The 19,785-nt window shown below is 40.0% G+C and overlaps 1 protein-coding gene across 7 annotated transcripts in view; it reads right to left on the bottom strand.

Annotated features, from left to right (window-relative positions):
- The window catches only part of LOC137429642 (catenin delta-2), a 580,920-nt gene that overhangs the window by 399,822 nt on the left and 161,313 nt on the right, over positions 1 to 19,785 (bottom strand). For 5 of the 7 annotated variants that reach the window (XM_068119734.2, XM_068119735.2, XM_068119736.2 and 2 more), the window contains exon 3: positions 16,931 to 17,043. The exons of 1 other annotated variant lie outside the window; for it this stretch is intronic. In XM_068119734.2, coding sequence (XP_067975835.2) covers positions 16,931 to 17,043 — 113 coding nt within the window. Of the gene's footprint in view, positions 1 to 16,930; positions 17,044 to 19,785 lie in introns of those variants that run through there. One more of the 7 variants, XM_078779668.1, reaches the window with a different exon arrangement.

Here is a 19,785-nt window from a genome sequence, read left to right as displayed (position 1 = left end):
TAATACATTAATTATTTAATTATCTGATTAATGACTAAATTAATTTTTTTAAGTTACAGATTCGGATGAAATGGTGGTGGTTTATGTGTTCTATTCGGCAATTGATTAATTATTTTATTTTTTTACGATTATTATTTATTTATTTTCATTATCAATTATTTATTTATTTTCTTTCTCATCTGGCCAATATCTCGGGCACCTTTTGAGCTAGGAAGCTAATATTTTGACATGACAATGACCAAGTGATTTGTCTGTAAAGGGCATTTTTGATTTATTGATTTATCAATTAATCGATTAATTAATTATTTGTTGATTAATAAATTAATTATTTAATTTTTCATGAATGACTTATTTATTTAAATTTCTAAAAGTTACATCTTCGGATGAAGCACTAGTGGTTTAGTTATGCCATTAGCCAATTGATTAAGAAAATATTTGATGACAATCTTTTATTGATTTAAATTATGCAAGTAATCAATCAAATATTGTGCATCTCTCCCTCCAAATACAGTCTCAATGAGCTGCACGTCGGTATTGCCGTTGTTTTCTTGCTTTCTTGCTTTTTTGTTGTACACCGCTCCTTTCCTATGCCATCTCCAGGCATTGCAAAACGTCATTGCCGGGCACCGAAGGGGGCTCGGCAATGACGCACGCTGAAAGGGAGTACTGTTACGTGCTCCTCCCCAAACCCCGGTCACGGTGTACCTCCGAGCCCCGAGAGTAGTCATGGCAGAAAGATGTGTTATTCTGTGTGTCAAAGATCAATGGTGAACCACACCAATTGTTACCAACAAACAAGTATTGTATTAAGGTCACACAAGAATAACAGCACAAAAACTAGAACGGGCACTCGGTAGAGCGCATACCTTCGCCGCAGCTACTGTTCTGTACTTGGCATGGGAGTGTAGGGAACAGAACAGTGAACAGTTTGGTGCTGATTTCATGCAAATCGGATAAGAATTGACCGAGTTATGACAAACAAGATCGGGCATTGAATTCTGAACATTTTGGCATTAGTTGCATGCCAATTGGATAAAAATTGACCGCGCTATGGTAAAAATACGATTTTGACCTTTTCGTGACCTTGACCTTGACCTTTGACCCGATTGCTCCCAAAATCTAATCAAATGTGTCCCGTATAATAACCAATCATCCCACCAAATTTCATGCAATTCGGTTGAATACTTTTTGAGTTATGCGAATAACATACACACACACACACAGACATACAAATAAATACACAGCGATCAAAACATAACCTTCCGCTTTTGCGAAGGTAACAATAGTAATCAATTGTACAACCAATATATCATTTCTATGATGGTACCATCAGTTTCGTACAATGTAACTCACTGTGCTCCAAGTGAGCGAAAATAACATTCCCAATGTCTCTGTCCCAGCTTTAAACCAAAGTCGATCCATGCTCCAATGATCGTCAGAACAATGTTGTATCGAGACCAGAAACCCGCTCGGTTGACAGTCACACTGCCAAAGATAGGCAAAAGTGTCCTCAAGAGGCGACTGGGAAATCACACCTTCGGGTATGGACGTTCAACGGCTCCCAATCGGTGAACCGCAATTTCCCACTCAAAATCCACGTTACACACACACACCAGGTTAACGGCTGGATGCCTTGAAATGGTTGAAGCGAGGGGAAAAACCTGGAGCGATCCGAAATCGGGCGCGAGGCAAAATGGCCAACGGTCCGTTCTCGAGACGTAACGGTACTCCAATGATTCTCTTCGGAATCAACCGCAAAACCTGTCACGCAGGTTTATCTGTCACAGCGATAACAACTCTGTCGCAGGAATCCCTTTCCCAGGAAACCCCAAAGTTCACTCGTGACCCTCGTTCGCCAGCGTTTGTTCAAGACCTCCAAGCAGCTCGGCTTCTTCTCCGACCTCACTTGCTCCGCCTCCTTTTACTTTTTCTTCCTCCTCGTCTTCTTCGTCCGGTTCCCGATCCGGTTTCCGGTTTACTGCAGTGACGCACGCTGAAAGGGAGTACTCAGTTTTCACTCTGGTTGTTTTCTTGTTTGTTTGTTTGTTGTACACCGCACCTTTCCTATGCCATCTCCAGGCATTGCAAATCGTCATTGCTGGGCACCGATGGGGGCTCGGCAGTGACGCACGCTGAAAGGGAGCACTCAGTTTTCACTCTGTTTGTTTGTTTTCTTTCTTTCTTGTTTGTTTTCTTTCTTGTTTTCTTTCTAGTTTGTTTTCTTGCTTTCTTGTTTGTTTGTCCGGACGATATCTCAGCCATCCTTTGAGCTAGGAAGCTGAAATTTCGGCACAGTAGTGAGCAGGTCCTTTGTCAAAAACAGTATTTTTTGTTTTTTGAATAGTCATTTAGTTGAGGAGTTATTTAATTATTAGCGATTAATTAAGTAGCGGTAAATTAAGTAATTAAGTATTTAACCCTGGTGTTGGGCTAGCGGCTAGGGTGCTGGCTTAGGATCCTAGGATCCTGGGTTCGAATCCCGGTCGATCGCTGAATTAACGCCAGGGGGGTTGACTCAGCCCGTCATCCTTCCGAGGTCAGCAAATTGAGTACCAGTTCACTGGTAATTCCCTGTTTGTCGTTAATGGCGGCAAAAAGGGTTGGCGTCAGGAAGGGCATCCGGCCGTAAAACATTGCTTCAAAAAGCGGACCAAAAACAACAACAACCACGGTTCCCGAAAAAGGCCAACCCCCACTTTGCGGGGAAAATGGCCTCTAAAGGTGGTTATTTTTATATATATATATATAATTAAGTACTTATTTAATTAATCAAATTTCCTTTCTCTTCTGACCATTAACAGGCACCTTTTGAGTTAGGAAGCTGATATTTGGACATGCCAATGACCAGGTGATTTGGCTGCAAAGGATATTTTTGATTTATTAATTAATCAATTAATCAATTAATCGATTAATTATTTAATTATTCGATTAATGACTAAAATTTTTTATTTTTTTTAAGTTACAGATTCTGATGAAATGGTGGTGGTTCATGTGTTCTCTGACCGAATTGATTAATAATTTAATTTTTTTATGATTATTATTTATTTATTTTCATTATTAATCATTTATTTATTTTCTTTCTCATTTGGCCAATATCTCAGGCACCTTTTGAGCTCGGAAGCTAATATTTGGACATGAGTGACCAAGTGATGTGGCTATCAAGGATATTTTTGATTTATTGATCAATCAATTAATCAATTAATGGATTAATTATTAAATTATTCGATTAATTACTAAAAAATTTTTTTTTTTTTTCAGGTACACATTCTGATGAAATGGTGGTGGTTTATGTGTTCTGTGAACGAATTGATTAATAATTAAATTTTTTCATGATTATTATTTATTTATTTTCATTATTAATCATTTATTTATTTTCTTTCTCATTTGGCCAATATCTCAGGCACCTTTTGAGCTCGGAAGCTAATATTTGGATATGAGTGACCAAGTGATGTGGCTATCAAGGATATTTTTGATTTATTGATTAATCAATTAATCAATTAATCGATTAATTATTTAATTATTCGATTAATTACTAAAATTAAAAATTAAAAATTCAGTCACATTCTGATGAAATGGTGGTGGTTTATGTGTTCTGTGACCGAATTTTTTTTAATTTTTTTTTTTGTATACTTAATCGAGGCTCGTGAAAGAGCTGACAACCGCGAGGGAAAGACAGCACAGGGGGACCGCGAGGGAAAGACAGCACAGGGGGACTGCGAGGGAAAGACAGCACAGGGGGACCGTGAGGGAAAGACAGCACAGGGGGACCGCGAGGGAAAGACAGCACATGGGGACCACGAGGGAAAGACAGCACATGGGGACCGCGAGGGAAATACAGCACATGGGGACCGCAAGGGAAAGACAGCACATGGGGACCACGAGGGAAAGACAGCACATGGGGACCACGAGGGAAAGACAGCACATGGGGACCGCGAGGGAAAGACAGCACAGGGGGACCACGAGGGAAAGACAGCATATGGGGACCACGAGGGAAGGACAGCACATGGGGACCACGAGGGAAAGACAGCACATGGGGGCCGCGAGGGAAAGACAGCACAGGGGGACCACGAGGGAAAGACAGCACATGGGGACCACGAGGGAAAGACAGCACATGGGGACCACGAGGGAAAGACAGCACATGGGGACCGCGAGGGAAAGACAGCACATGGGGAACGCGAGGGAAAGACAGCACATGGGGACCACGAGGGAAAGACAGCACACGGGGACCACGAGGGAAAGACAGCACACGGGGACCACGAGGGAAAGACAGCACATGGGGACCGCGAGGGAAAGACAGCACATGGGGACCGCGAGGGAAAGACAGCACATGGGGGCCGCGAGGGAAAGACAGCACAGGGGGACCACGAGGGAAAGACAGCACAGGGGGACCACGAGGGAAAGACAGCACATGGGGACCGCGAGGGAAAGACAGCACATGGGGACCACGAGGGAAAGACAGCACATGGGGGTCGCGAGGGAAAGACAGCACAGGGGGACCACGAGGGAAAGACAGCACATGGGGACCACGAGGGAAAGACAGCACATGGGGACCGCGAGGGAAAGACAGCACATGGGGACCGCGAGGGAAAGACAGCACATGGGGACCACAAGGGAAAGACAGCACATGGGGACCACAAGGGAAAGACAGCACATGGGGACCGCGAGGGAAAGACAGTACAGGGGGACCGCGAGGGAAAGACAGCACATGGGGACCGCGAGGGAAAGACAGCACATGGGGACCACGAGGGAAAGACAGCACATGGGGACCACGAGGGAAAGACAGCACATGGGGACCGCGAGGGAAAGACAGCACAGGGGGACCACGAAGGAAAGACAGCACATGGGGGCCGCGAGGGAAAGACAGCACAGGGGGACCACGAGGGAAAGACAGCACATGGGGACCACGAGGGAAAGACAGCACATGGGGACCGCGAGGGAAAGACAGCACATGGGGACCGCGAGGGAAAGACAGCACATGGGGACCACGAGGGAAAGACAGCACACGGGGACCACGAGGGAAAGACAGCACATGGGGACCGCGAGGGAAAGACAGCACATGGGGACCGCGAGGGAAAGACAGCACATGGGGACCGCGAGGGAAATTTAATAATTGATTGAATTGATTAATAATTTAATTTTTTAATGATTATTATTTATTTATTTTCATTATTAATCATTTATTTATTTTCTTTCTCATTTCACCAACATCTCAGGCACCTTTTGAGCTGGGAAGCTAATATTTGGACATGACAGGGACCAAGTGATGTGGCTATCAAGGATATTTTTGATTTATTGATTAATCATTTAATCGATTAATTATTTATTGATTAATTGATTAATTATTTATTGATTAATCAATTAATTATTTAATTTTTTATTAATGACTTATTTAATTAAATTTCTAAAAGATACATCTTCGGATGAAGCACTAGTGGTTTCGTTATGCTATTAGCCAATTGATTAAGAAAATATTTTGTGATAATCTTTTATTGATTTTAATTATACAATTAATCAATCAATTAGTGTACACCTCTCCCTCCCAATGCAGCTTCCATGAGCTGCACTGCGGTATTGCCGGGCGCCAGAGGCGCCCCGGCAATGCCGCGCTGTAGGATATTTAATTATTTGGCATGGGGGTGGTGTACTTTGAATGTATCTGTACTTGTTTGTTTTCTTGGTTGTCCGGGACCGAAATCTCAGCCATCCTTTGAGCTCGGAAGCTGAAATTTCGGCACAATTGTGAGAAAGTACTTTGTCAAAAAGGGTATTTTTTGTTTTTTGATTAATCAATTAATTGACGAGTTATTTAATTATTAGCGATTAATTAAGTACTTCGTTATTTCGGTACAAGTACTTGCAATTGTTTTTATGTTTTGCTCTGCATTATGTTTTGTACTCTGTCAAAGCGTCTTTGGGCTTCCTGAAAAGCACTATATAAAATAAATGCATTATTATTATTATTATTATTATTTCCTTCTCTTCTGGCCATGATCTCAGGCACCATTTAAGTTAGGAAGATGATATTTGGACATGCCAATGACAAAGTGGTTTGGGTGTAAAAGATATTTTTGATTTATTGATTAATCAATGAATCAATTAATCGATTAATTATTTAATTATTCGAGAAATGACTAAATGTTTTTTTTTTTTAGTTAGATTCTGATGAAATGGTGGTGGTTTACGTGTTATATTTGCGAATTGATTAATTCTTTCATTTTTTATGATTATTATTTATATATTTTCATTATTAATTATTTCTTTATTTTATTTCTCATCTGGGCAATATCTCAGGCACCTTTTGAGCTCGGGAGCTGATATTTGGACATGACAATGACCAAGTGATTTGGCTGTAAAGGGTATTTTTGATTTATTGATTAATTAATTAATCGATTAATTATTTAATTATTCGATGAATGACTTAATTAATTATTATTTTTTGGTTACAGATTCAGATGAAATGGTGGTGGTTTGTGTATTCTATTAGCCAATTGATTAACTATTTAATTTTTTTATGATTATTATTTATTTATTTTCATTATTAATCATTTATTTATTTTCTTTCTCATCTGGGCAATATCTCAGGCACCTTTTGAGCTGGGAAGCTAATATTTGGACATGACAGTGACCAAGTAATGTGACTATAAAGGATTTTTTTATTTTTTTTGTATACTGAATCGAGGCTCGTGAAAGAGCGAACATTTATTTCACAAACAAATCAACCAGACAAACAAAATATATAAAAAGAGGGAGCGGAAGACAAGATATTTTTGATTTATTGATTAATCATTTAATCGATTAACTATTTATTGATTAATCAATTAATTATTTGATTTTTTTATTAATGACATTTAATTAAATTTCCAAAAGATACATCTTGGTTTAGTTATGCTATTAGCCAATTGATTAAGAAAATATTTTATGATAATCTTTTATTGATTTTAATTATGCAATTAATCGATCAATTATTGTACACCTCTCCCTCCCAATGCAATCTCTATGAGCTGCACTGCGGTATTGCTGCACTGCGGCAATGCCGCGCTGTAGGATATTTAATTATTTGGCATGGGGGCGGTGTACTTTGAATGTATCTGTACTTGTTGTACAATGCTCCTTTCCTCTGCCATCTCCAGGCACTACATATCGTCATTGCCGGGCACCGAAGGGGGCTTGGCAATGACGCACGCTGAAAGGGAGTACTCAGTTTTCACTCTGGTTGTTTTCTTTCTTGCTTGCTTTCTTGTTTGTTTGTCCGGGCGATATCTCAGCCATCTTTCGAGCTCGGAAGCTGAAATTTCGGCACAACAGTGAGCAAGTACTTTGTCAAATACGGTTATTTTTGGTTTTTTGATTCATCAATTAATGAGTTATTTAATTATTAGTGATTAATTGAGTACTTATACATTTTCTTTCTCTTCTGGCCATTATCTCAGGCACCTTTTGAGTTAGGAAGATGATATTTGGGCATGCCAATAACCAAGTCATTTGGCTGCAAAGGCTATTTTTGATGTATTGATTAATCAATTAATCAATTAATTATTTAATTATTTGATGAATGACTTTTTTTTTCTTTTTTTTAGTTACAGATTCGGATGAAATGGTGGTGGTTTATGTGTCCTATTAGCGAATTGATAAAAAAAATTTTTAAATGATTATTATTTCTTTATTTTCATTATTAATTATTTCTTTTTTTTCTTTCTCATCTGGGCAATATCTCAGGCACCTTTTGAGCTCGGAAGCTGATATTTGGACATGCCAATGACCAAGTGATTTGGCTGTAAAGGGTATTTTTATTTATTGGTTAATTAATTAATCGATTAATTTTTTAATTATTCGATGAATGACTATTAATTTTTTTTTTAAGTTACACATTCGGATGAAATGGTGGTGGTTTATGTATTATATGAGCCAATTGATTAACTATTTAATTTTTTTATGATTATTATTTATATATTTTCATTATAAATCATTTATTTATTTTCTTTCTCATCTGGGCAATATATCAGGCACCTTTTGAGCTGGGAAGCTAATATTTGGACATGACAGTGAACAGGTGATGTGGCTATAAAGGATATTTTTGATTTATTGATTAATCATTTCATCGATTTCCCGAATTTATTGATTAATCAATTAATTATTTAATTTTTTATCAATGACTTATTTAATTAAATTTCGAAAAGATACATCTTCGGATGAAGCACTAGTGGTTTAGTTATGCTGTGAGCCAATTGATAAAGAAAATATTTTATGATAATCTTTTATTGATTTTAATTATGCAATTAATCAATCAAATATTGTACACCTCTCCCTCTCAATGCACTCTCTATGAGCTGCACTGCGGTATTGCCGGGCGCCAGAGGCTCCCCGGCAATGTTGCGCTGTAGGATATTTAATTATTTGGCATGGGGGTGGTGTACTTTGAATGTATCTTTACTTTTTTTTTTTTTTTCGTATACAACATCAAGGCTTGTGTTCGAGCTAAAATCAATCACAAAAAAAAAACACAAAACATACAATAAAGGGAGCGGGAGACAATATGGGGAGAGAAAGAGAAGCACACAAGTACAACAGCAGAGAACCGGGACAATGGAAGATCCGTGGGAGGGAGAGGGACTGGGAGGAGGAACTGATAAATGGGGAATAAATAAATCACCGAGGGAAATTTCACAACAAGGAAATTTTAAGTTTTGCCTGCAGAAATGCTGAGGCACAAGGTTCAAGATTGTGATTTTAGAAAGCTTATTGTTTTGCAAAACTTTCGTAAATAAATCGAAATGTATCCTTTTTGAGGTGCAGTAGCAAGTTTCCTTGGCAAATATGCACACATTGTATTATACAGAGAAAAAGAATGAAAATATTTTAGGCAAACCAACGCCAAAACGAAGATATTCTACCATCATAAGATAAAAAATCGAAATGCAGTTTTCTGTCGAGAAATGACAAACAAATTACCGCTGACATCACTTCACTTAGGCAGAGCAGCATGATCAAATAAATGCTGCAACATCTAGTTTCTGCATCACACGAAAGAAAACCGTTTCAACTGGGGGGTAGGAGAGGGGAAAGAAACCGCTACACATAGCCCGCAGTTTTGTCAATACCTTGGAGATCTATGGCGTAATGACATTGTAACAAGTGGGGTTCAAGCACAATGCGACATGAACAAATCGTACCGTGCGCGCTCGACGTTACACATACACAGCAATGAAACGCTATATGCAGAGCCAAAAAGGCAGAGGATGGGATGCATTATTGCTTTGCCAGCAAGAGTGCAAGATAAGGAAATGTAAATGTGGGTTACAGGCCTGTGTGCCACAGTGGGATGTGCAAGGACGAAGGGCCAACGCACCCGGAGATTAATTAATAAGAAATGTAATTTCTTTGGACTATTGGCTGGCAATGACTGGCACATCCTCAAAGGACTACCTGATATTGCGAAGGATGCGAAGTGGAGCTGTACTCGGTGTACCTTGAGGGTTAATACTCCAATAGGGTGTGGGAATTTAGTATGCTAAGGGGGTGTGCGATGAAAAACATAATTATTTTCACGATTCAGATCTCAAAGTGTGTAAATAAGCACGACGGTGAAAATGGATTTTCTATATTTCAGTCAACGCTTGGAAGGGTATTTTATTATTATTATTCCTCTTGCAAAGTGAATTGCCTTTACTACAATTACATTGCCAGATTGTATCTATGACCAGAAACAATTAGGTTATGACAAGATTTTGAAGATCCAAAGAAGGTTGTCCTTAAGGATGCATTGAGCAAGTTACATCTTGCTCGGAGAAACAAATAGGCCCAACGGGCAATTTAGCTCCAAGGTGGGTTACCATGGGAAAGGAGGCCAGTTTTCCCATATCTCAATTGCTGAGTGTGCACTAGCATCATTAACAATTGGTTGGTCCTTTTGTTTCCCAAATTATGACCTCTTATATGGATCAGAAAGAAACTACAAGCAGGAGGGAGTACAGTATACATTTGATGGGCTTGACAGGCACAAAGCGTACTTGAATCACAACCAGGCAAGCACTCGGCAAGCCTGGGGAATCACTGCACAGGGAGTTTTGGGTGTGTAATATGGGGAAATAGGGGGCAATTGTTGCAGTGCCTTCAGAAAGTATTCACCCCCTTGACGTTTTTCATATTTTGCTATGTTACAGCCTGAATTTAAAATGGGTTTAATTGAGATGTTTTTTGTCACTGGTCTACACGTAATACCTCATAATGTCAAAGTGGAATTTTTCTTTTAGAAATGTTTAGAAAATAATTTAAAATGCAATACAGAATTATCTAATTCACATAAGTATTTTCCCCTCTCCCCTCGCCCCCCCACACTCCACCTCCCCCGAGTCAATACTTCGTAGAAGCACCTTCGGCAGCGATTACAGCTTCGAGTCTTCTTGGGTATGCCTGTATCAGCACATCTGGATTTGGTGCATTTCTCCTGTACTTCCTTGTAGCTTTGCTCAAGGTCTGTCAAGTTGGATGGGGAGTGTCGGTGAACGAACAGCAATCTTCAAATTTCCCCTAGATACTCAATGGGATTGAAGACTGGGCTTTGACTGGGACACTCAAGGACATTCACGTTTTGTTATGAAGCCATTCCAGTGTTGCTTTAGCTGTATGGTTGCGGTAAATGTCCTATTGGAACATAAATCTTCGCAGCAGTCTAAGGTCTTTTGAACTCTAAAGCAGGTTCTCCTGAAGGATTTGCCCATATTTCGCTCCATTCATTGTTCCCTATATCCTTACAAGTCTCCCAGTCCCTGCCGCTGAAAGGCATCCCCATACGATGATGCTGCCACCACCATGCTTCACAGTAGGGATGGTGTTAAATGGTTGATGAGCTGTGCTTAGATTCGGCCAGACGTAGGGCTTTGCATTCAGGCCAAATAATTTAATTTTTGTCTCAGCAGACCACAGAACATTTTTACTTTTGAGTCTTTCACATGCCGTTGTGCAAATTCCAAGCGTGTTGTCATGTGCCTTTTTCTTCGTAGTGGCTTCCGTCTGGCCGCTCTCCCATAAAGCCTAGATTTGGGAAGTCCTGCAGAAACTGTTGTCCTTCTGGCAGGTTCTTCCATCTCAGCCAAGGAACTCTGTAGTTATGTTCGAGTGATCATTGGGTTCCTGGTCACCTCCTGACCAAGATCCTTCTTGTCCGGTCGCTCAGTTTAGTCAGACGACCAGCTTGAGGAAGTGTCAGGGTAGCTGCATATTTTTTCCGTTTCCTCATGATGGAGATCACGGTGCTCTTGGGAACTTTCATCATTAGAAATTTCTTTATACCCTTCCCCAGATCTATGCCTCCTCACAGTTCTATCCTGGAGTTCTACGAACAGTTCCTTGGCCTTAATGGTAGAGTTTCTGCTCTGACATGCACTGTCAACTGTGGGACCTTATATAGAAAGGTGTGTTTCTTTATAAATCATGTCCAATCAATTGAAATGGCCACAGATAGACTCCAATCAAGTTGTAGAGACAACTCAAAGATGATCAAAGGAAATTGGATGCACCTGAGCTGAATTGGGAGTGTCATAGCAAAGGGGATGAATACTCAAAACATTTCATATTTTCATTTTTAATTATTTTGTAAAAACAAATTCTGTAAAAAAAAAATCCATTTTGACATTATGGGGCATTATGTGTAGATCAGAGACAAATAATCTCAGTTTAATCCATTTTAAATTCAGGCTGTAACACAAAATGTGCAAAAGTGAAGGGGTGTGATTACTTTCTGAAGGCACTGTGTATGCAACATGGAAAAGAAGAAACGTGTGGAATATTGTTGCTTCCTGGTCAGGGGGGAAACCTGTTCAGGAAAATAATTTTTCACTCCTCTCTCCTCATACCTCATTAATACTTATTCTTCCGCAATAATTTATTTATTGAAGGGAGCAAGTGTGTTTTGTTATCTCCACCACCGAAGGTGGATGGAGGTTATGTTTTCACCCCTGTCTGTGTTTTTTGCTTGTCTGTTTGTCTGTCTGTCTCTCTGTGAGCAGGGTATCTCAAAAAGTTGTGGATAGATTTGGATGAAACTTGGTGGAAAGGTTGGTTGTGTGACAAGGAAGAATTGCTTCGATTTTGGTGAAGATCCGAATCTGGATCTGGATATAAGCATTTTTGGTTTTTAAAGTTAGTCTTCACCTTTGAGCGATGAGGTTAAAAACAATACGTACATAACAAAATCTCAAAAGGGTGTGGACGAGTTATATCAAAACTAGGTGGATGAGTTGGATCGGTGACATGAATAAGCCCATTTGATCTTGGTTCAAATGTGGATCCAGATCTGGCCTATCAGTGGGATACAACATGTAAACTGTTCAGCCTCGCAGTGGTATGCGCTCTGTGGAATTCTGTTCTAGTTTTACCTGCAACATAACTCTGCATATCTCAGTTGGCAGCAAACTCAATTAGAATGCACTCAAGGGAGGTACTGACTCATGCCATCATGTTTCTCTTTGTAGAAGTCATTGTTGTTTTATGATTTTATGTACTAACTATAACAAAGTTTGGGTGAACTAATTCTCTGCATGCATGTTCCCAGTGTGTAAAGGTAGCAAATTTCTTCCATTCGGTTCATTCTCTTATCACAACTGCCATTTTTAGTTTCTAATGCAGTGTTAGAATTTGACAAACACGGACCCATGGAAATTCCACGGAATGCAAAATGTGACTTTCAGCCCTCCACACCCCTGCACCACTCTTGCAACCCCAAATCCTCACCTACCCCCTCACAACCCTAAGGCATCAATCTTCTCCCCACTTTGAGCTTTCAAACCCCCTCCCCAATCGTCACGGTCACCTGTCCAACACACACAATCTCGTGAGATATGCGGAAATGATAGGTGTCCATATGCATGTTATGGCCTGTCATGGTGCCTGTACAACTCACAATGCTACAAGATATGCGGAAAAGATATGTTTCCATGAGCAGGTCATGGCAGGTCATGGTTGCCTGTCCAACTCACAATCCCGCAGAATATACGGAAAATATAAGTGACCATGAGCGAGTCATGGACGGTTACGGTCACCTGTCCAACTCACATTCCCACAAGATATGCGGAAAAGATACGTGTCCATCAGCAGGTATTGGCCTGTTATGGTCGCCTGGCCATCTGACAATCCCACAAGATATGCGGAAAAGATGTGTATCCATGTGCAGGTCATGTCCCGTCACGGTCCTCTGTCAAACTCACAAATCCCGCGAGATATGCGGAAAGGATATGTGTAACAAAGAACAACCCAAAACGAATTACCTTCTTCTTGATGCATATACACACACATCGTTAAAGTAAATAATAACCTCAGAAAATTTCAAACGACATGGGTTTAATTTATGTTTGAGAGAATCCCACATAGCTATGTGGGCAGTGCATAAGTTAACAGACCACTGTTGCGATCGCGGAGGCTGAGTTGCTCACGAATCTTCACAAGGCCCGTAAACACTTAGCTATCTCCTCAAAATCCCTTTAACTGTTGCTTTTGTGGCTGTACAAGCAAGGGAATCGTATCGGGAGTGCATAGCATTGTGAATATGACAGCCCCGAGGCGTCTTTGGCTTCGCATAGCAGTGAACACCATCATGGCGGCTATAACATTGAAATCCAAAGTCCTCAACCAGACATAAAACCCTACCTCCCCCTTTATACCCGTTATTCAAAGCAAAAGGGCAAATTGTTTCATCGTCATTACATATTTATTAATTACTTCATTGAAATAGTGTTTATTGAATATTTAACTCTTTATGTCATTAGTGATGTCACGGAAAGCGTGATCGAATCAGGAAGTGGACATCTGACAGGTCATGGTTTCCATGTAATCTTTAGCCATCCCCTGCAGAGACGGGGGGGGGGGGGGGGGTGGGGTGTGTGTGTGTGTGTGTGTGTGTGTGTGTGTGTGAGAGAGAGAGGGAGAGAGAGAGAGAGAGAGAACTTTTTTACCAGACGTAAAACCCTCCTCCCCCTTTATTCCCGGTATTCAAAGTACCATTGAACTATTGTCATCACATTTTCATCAAAGCTTTCTTATGATAATATGGAGAAGGCAAATTAATAATTTTGTCAAAAGGTCAAAGGTCAGCATCACTTAAAATTATCAATTTTCATCCAATTGACCTGAAATTTCAATTTACCATTTGAGTTTTGTCATAAAATTTTCATTAAAGCTTTATTAAGATAAGATGACAAATAATTTGGTCAAAAGGTCAAAGGTCAGTGTCACCTAAAATCATCAATTGTCATTTGATTGAACTGAAATTTTAAGAATTTGCATGCTGGGACACTGAATTGGTTCACCAATCAAAAGCTAGAAGCTGATTATTTTTTTCGATGTAAAGCTCAAAGGTCAAGGCTGCATAAAATCATCAATTTTAATTAGTTTTTTTTTTTTAATGTTTTCACTATTTTGAGTATTCGGAAGAAGAAGAAGATGTCTGCATACAAACAAACGCGGGCAGAGGCTTTGCATTTTCAGATGCTTTCGAGTTTAATATGTAATTTTGAGTAGCCTAATTGTATAATTAAATGATCATAAATGAATTATCATCTTCTTGAAGCATTTTAAATACGCATCAAAGTGACAATTGTGGGTGGAGTCCGGGTAGCTGCCCAAGCAATTGAGAGGGATTGGGAAGGGAAGGATTGTTACAGACAGACAGACAGACACACGAACAAGCGTATTATTATTAAGATGTTTTGGGTATTAATGTTTTATTTTACTCAGAAAGGCATCTGACTTCAATAACGAAACCTTCTTAGCCAATCTTGCATACTAGCTCGGTATACCAATGAGCAGGTCAAGGGTGAAAATAAGCTGGCCTCCTCCCACCGCCTCCCCGGAGGATTTGTCATGTCAGCCCCAGGTAAACGGTGTTAGACGGGGGACCTTGGGAGATTTGGCCATCTGATTTTGGCATTTGTGGTTGGTTCCAATCCGAAGGGCCACAGAGTTATCTGTGGCACGTCAACCTGAAGTCGGGAGGTCGGGCCTGAAGTCGGGAGGGATTTGAGGGGTTTCTCCTCGTGGCAAATCCCGAACTTCAGATCCATAAAAATAAAAAGCTCTATGCCAAATTTCACACTTCTAGCTGCCTTCATTGTCCAGTTATTCTGCCCACAAACAAACACATGGATGGGTTGATCGCCATTTTCATGCAACAGGCCTCTAAGGCTACAGCATGATTAATTATGACCCCTCCCCCCTCACTACCCCTGCCATAGGTTAGATGAAAGGGGGTCAGATAAATATGAGCAAAACTGCACATTGGGAAAACGAATTGTGGAGAATGCCACCCTTCAATTGTTGCTGATAAGGCTCTTAGGGATTAATAAAATGTTTAATATAGCATAGTTATTCACAAATTTAATGTCCGGTACACACACAGCTAGTACTCATTTTGCTGACATCGGAAGGATGACAGCCACCTGGTGTTAATTCAACAGTCAGACAGGGGGTTGAACTCAGGACCCTAAGATCGCAAGCCAGCCACCTTAACTGTTAAGCCAACACCAGTCATTAAATGTCATTATAAATATGCATTACTAATTTGTATCACAAGAAATGTGAAACCCACCCCAATGTGTCAAAAAAAAAGAAAAGGATTACATTCTTTTTGACCTTCATTTCATGTTCTTACCTTTGGTTTTACTGTTACATGTACCAAAGTCGAGATGGGAAAGCAAGAACTATCCGGGCCTCTGATGTCATCGGCTCGGCTGTATAAGGGGCCTGGCCAACACCCAATAGCAAGTGAGCGGGGAGGGGCGAAGTGCGTGCCTCACGTACACAAATATATATGTTGAAATATAATGGCAAGAATGGAAGAGGGTCGTGAGATACAAGTTGCAGCCTAGTAACGTGAGAGGTAACACAAATAGTTTTCGTAATGCATGGTTATGCCTTGTTAAGTTGCACCATTAATGCACCCCAAAGTCTCATCTTAAAAACACGATTGGTTCAGGCCCATGCCAACTGAATAACAGAAAGTTTCAAACCCAGTCAAAAACAGCAGTTTCAACAGCAGAGATATATAGTCAATGTCCCATCACACACACCTCGTAAGAAGAACCAAGTACACAGCATCAGAGGCTTTTTGTCAAAATGTATTTTTAGGCATTGTCTGTGTAAGAGCATCAAGTCAAGAAGGGATCATCTGATATTTGCTGAGAAATGCGATGAAACCACAACACACCTGGTGTTGACCCCACCGCCTCCCCCTTGCAAAAAAAAACAACAAAAAAAGATGCAGATGCACAACGCCTCCTGAAGGATTAAGGGCATTCCAAAGCAATGTTTATTGCATACTTTTCATGTTTCTTCAGATTTCTTGAAAAATGCCAATGATATATTGGCCAGCATACACGATGCAGGGTTCAAAGGCAAATTTGCATGCAGATAAAGGCACAATGTCATCCAATGGAACTGCAAGCAAAGCACATATCCTCCAGCATCCAATAGGATGGTTGCTAGCCCCCACACATGCAATCTTAGCAGCATGAGCCAAGCTTTGTGCTCAGCATGGGAATTGCAGTAATGTCGAACTCTCCTGATTACAAGTCTCGTGGGGAAGTAATTCCATAACCACACACATCTACCTAGTTGTTTTTCACCTTAACACGTCATACAATCTAATATACCCATAATGCTTTTTAGTGCGTCACAATCAAAAGAGTATTATTCACACAATATTATTATTATTATTATTTACACAGTATTATTACACACAGTATAATATACAGTATCATTCACAAAGAGTATGTTCACACGGATGATGTTTCAAGGTGAGACGTGAGCCTTTTAGGGAGGTGGATTGCTGCCACAGCCTATGGGACTCAGCGAACATGCCAGGCAAACATTTGACCTAGTGGAATTGCAATGGCACAGACTCACATTACATTATAAATGCAGTAAGACAGGCATACATTACCTGATGCTGCTCATGCTTCCCGCTTCAGAGCTCAGTCGGCACCGTTCCAGCTGATTCGCTAAGCTGTGGTGTTCAGCTTCCAGCTCTCTTGTCAGTCTCTCAAACTGCATCTCCTGTGGGGCAGATCCCAGACAAAGTGCGGAACTCTGCAACCAACCTCCATCCACACGCTAATCTTGAGAAATTTTAGTAGGTGTTATTTATTAGCAACTAGCAGAAGTACCCGGCGATGCTGGGTGGGGGAGGGTGGGAAGGGGGTGGAGGGGGGGGGGGGGGTTGGGGGAAGGGGAGGGGAGGGGAGGGGGGGAGGAAGCAAGGGTGGGGAAGGGGGGAAGGGGAGAGGGGGAAGCAGGAGAGGAAGGGGGTTCATACATATGCTGGTGGGTGAATGTGGCGTTCATCACGTTTCTGAGTTAAGTGTGATGCCGAAATGGAAGAAGAAGAAGCCGTACTTACCAACTTCGTACACTTCCAAATTGTTTGATTTATTTGTATTCAAATGTCTGGTGATTGTTTTGTATTTATGCGAATGTGTACTTGTATATAACTGTCATTTATTTCAAAAGGCTTAGCCACTATCGAGCGATAAAAAAAAAAAAAAAAAATACAAAAAAAACGATCTTTTTCTTTTCATAATTTTTTTTGCCTAAAACTCCCAGGCACTCACTGATGAACCTCTGAAAGTTTGATGAAGATCCGTTCAGCCATCTCTGAGAAAATGGTGACAGACAGACAGACAGACAGACAGACAGACATCTCTCTTATATAGTAGAAGATTTATCAACTCGATTTCTTTGTTTCATTCGACACAGTGTTTAAACAACTATATTTCGTTTCCATTGGCAACTCAAGGCCCAAATTATCATTCGGATTGCAACTGTGCTGTGCAAAAGCTTTGCTGTTCAGCTCCTCATGGGTATTTTCTCATGCAAGCACATATTCTTCATTTGTAGTGAAAAGACAGACTCAAACAGATACCCTCATCTTGAGTTTGCAGAAATAGCAAACACGCTGCACCAATATATTGGTTAGCGAAAAGAAGTATCTGAAAACAGAAACATCTACATACTTTATATGGTGTGAAGCTTTTACTGGAATTATTCCAGAATACACAATGCAGAAAACAGATTCACAGGATGCCTTTCAAGCCATCCGCCAACATGATTACGCGACATTATCAAGCGATGAAAAATTCAAATTATATACACTGTCTGTGTATATGTGTTTGTATGTATGTATATATATATATATATATATATATATATATGTATGTATATATATATATATATATATATATATATATATATATATATATATATATATATATATATATATGTATATATATATATATATATATATATATATATATATATATATATATATATATATATGTATGTATATATATATATATATATATATATATATACACACATATATATATATAGACATATATATACATATATATATATATATATATAACTTTTTTGGGGGGGATATATATATATATATATTACTAGCTGAGGTACCCGGCTTCGCCCGGGTTGAATAAGAATAATACAAATATATGATGAAAAGAACATGTATATTTTAGAGCAATATCACAGTACATTTCCTACATGCCGTTTTTTCAATTTTCAAATTTCTCAAAACCTCTGGGTATACAACATTTCTGGTTTTCTTACTTGGTGCCAAGACATAAAGATTGCTTGGTTTTCCAACCCTCGAGCAGCCCACGTACAGCTGGCCATGGGCAAACACTTGTTCTGTGAAGTTCAGGCCTACAACCTTCATTGATTGCCCCTGCGCCCTGTTGATGGACATTGCAAAACATAGCCTAATGGGGAACTGAATCCTCTTGAAGGAGAATGGAAGGTCAGGTGGAATAAGTGGTATCCTTGGAATGAATACTTTCTCTCCTCTGTATTGTCCTGAGAGGATGGTTGCCTCTAGGACATGCGGCATCATTTGCTGGATTGTCAATCGTGTTCCATTACACAGCTTTGGTGGATCAAGATTCCTTAGAAGCATGATTGATGCTCCCACCTTGAGAATCAACCTGTGTGTTGGGAGTCCTTGAGGCTGACGACTGTTGAGAAACTCAGTTGGGAGGTTTACTGCCTGATCTTCATGTCACTTTGGCAAGAGAATCATAATTTCTTTCATGACCGGGCAGCGAACGTCATTATGTGCGACATTACGTCACTCCTACGGATGTGAAAACATTTGTTTTCCTTAAAAATAGATTTAAAATAAATAAAATAGTACATAAATTAACAATAAAAGAAGCTACAAAACAATTTAAAATACAATAAAAAGCACATTAAAAATATATAAATATGTACGTAAGGTATACTGTACATACGCGCAACTGCTGATTCTCATTCAAAACAGAGGCGACGTACAGTATTCCTTTACTGTGTCTGTGTTAGCCATGGGTCCGAAGAAGGATAATGCTAGTGTTTCCAAGCGTAATGTGGTTACGATGGACGATAAGGTAAATCTGATTAAAAGGTATGAAAAAGGTGGAAAAGTGTCGGTGATAGCGCATAGACCTTATCGCGAATCGGAACCGCAATGCGCCATGGGATCGGAAAGGGGCAATAGCGCCGCCACAAACTACACCATGGAATTGCAGCTGGCCCGGTTTTTTAAACCATTGATATTAAAATAAAAGGTAGCCTATAACCACCGGAATTTTATGCTGATTCCGAATCTGTCTAAAACTTTTCTCCTATGTGTAGTTCTTGAGTTATAAGCGGACATCCAGACAGACACACACACACACACACACACACACACACACACACACACACACACACACACACACACACACACACTCCTTTATTTATATCGAT

Source organism: Myxine glutinosa, chromosome 6 (assembly GCF_964187855.1).
Source record: "Myxine glutinosa chromosome 6, kmMyxGlut1.1, whole genome shotgun sequence".
NCBI lineage: Eukaryota > Metazoa > Chordata > Myxini > Myxiniformes > Myxinidae > Myxine > Myxine glutinosa.
This window is presented reverse-complemented; position numbering and strand designations above follow the sequence as displayed.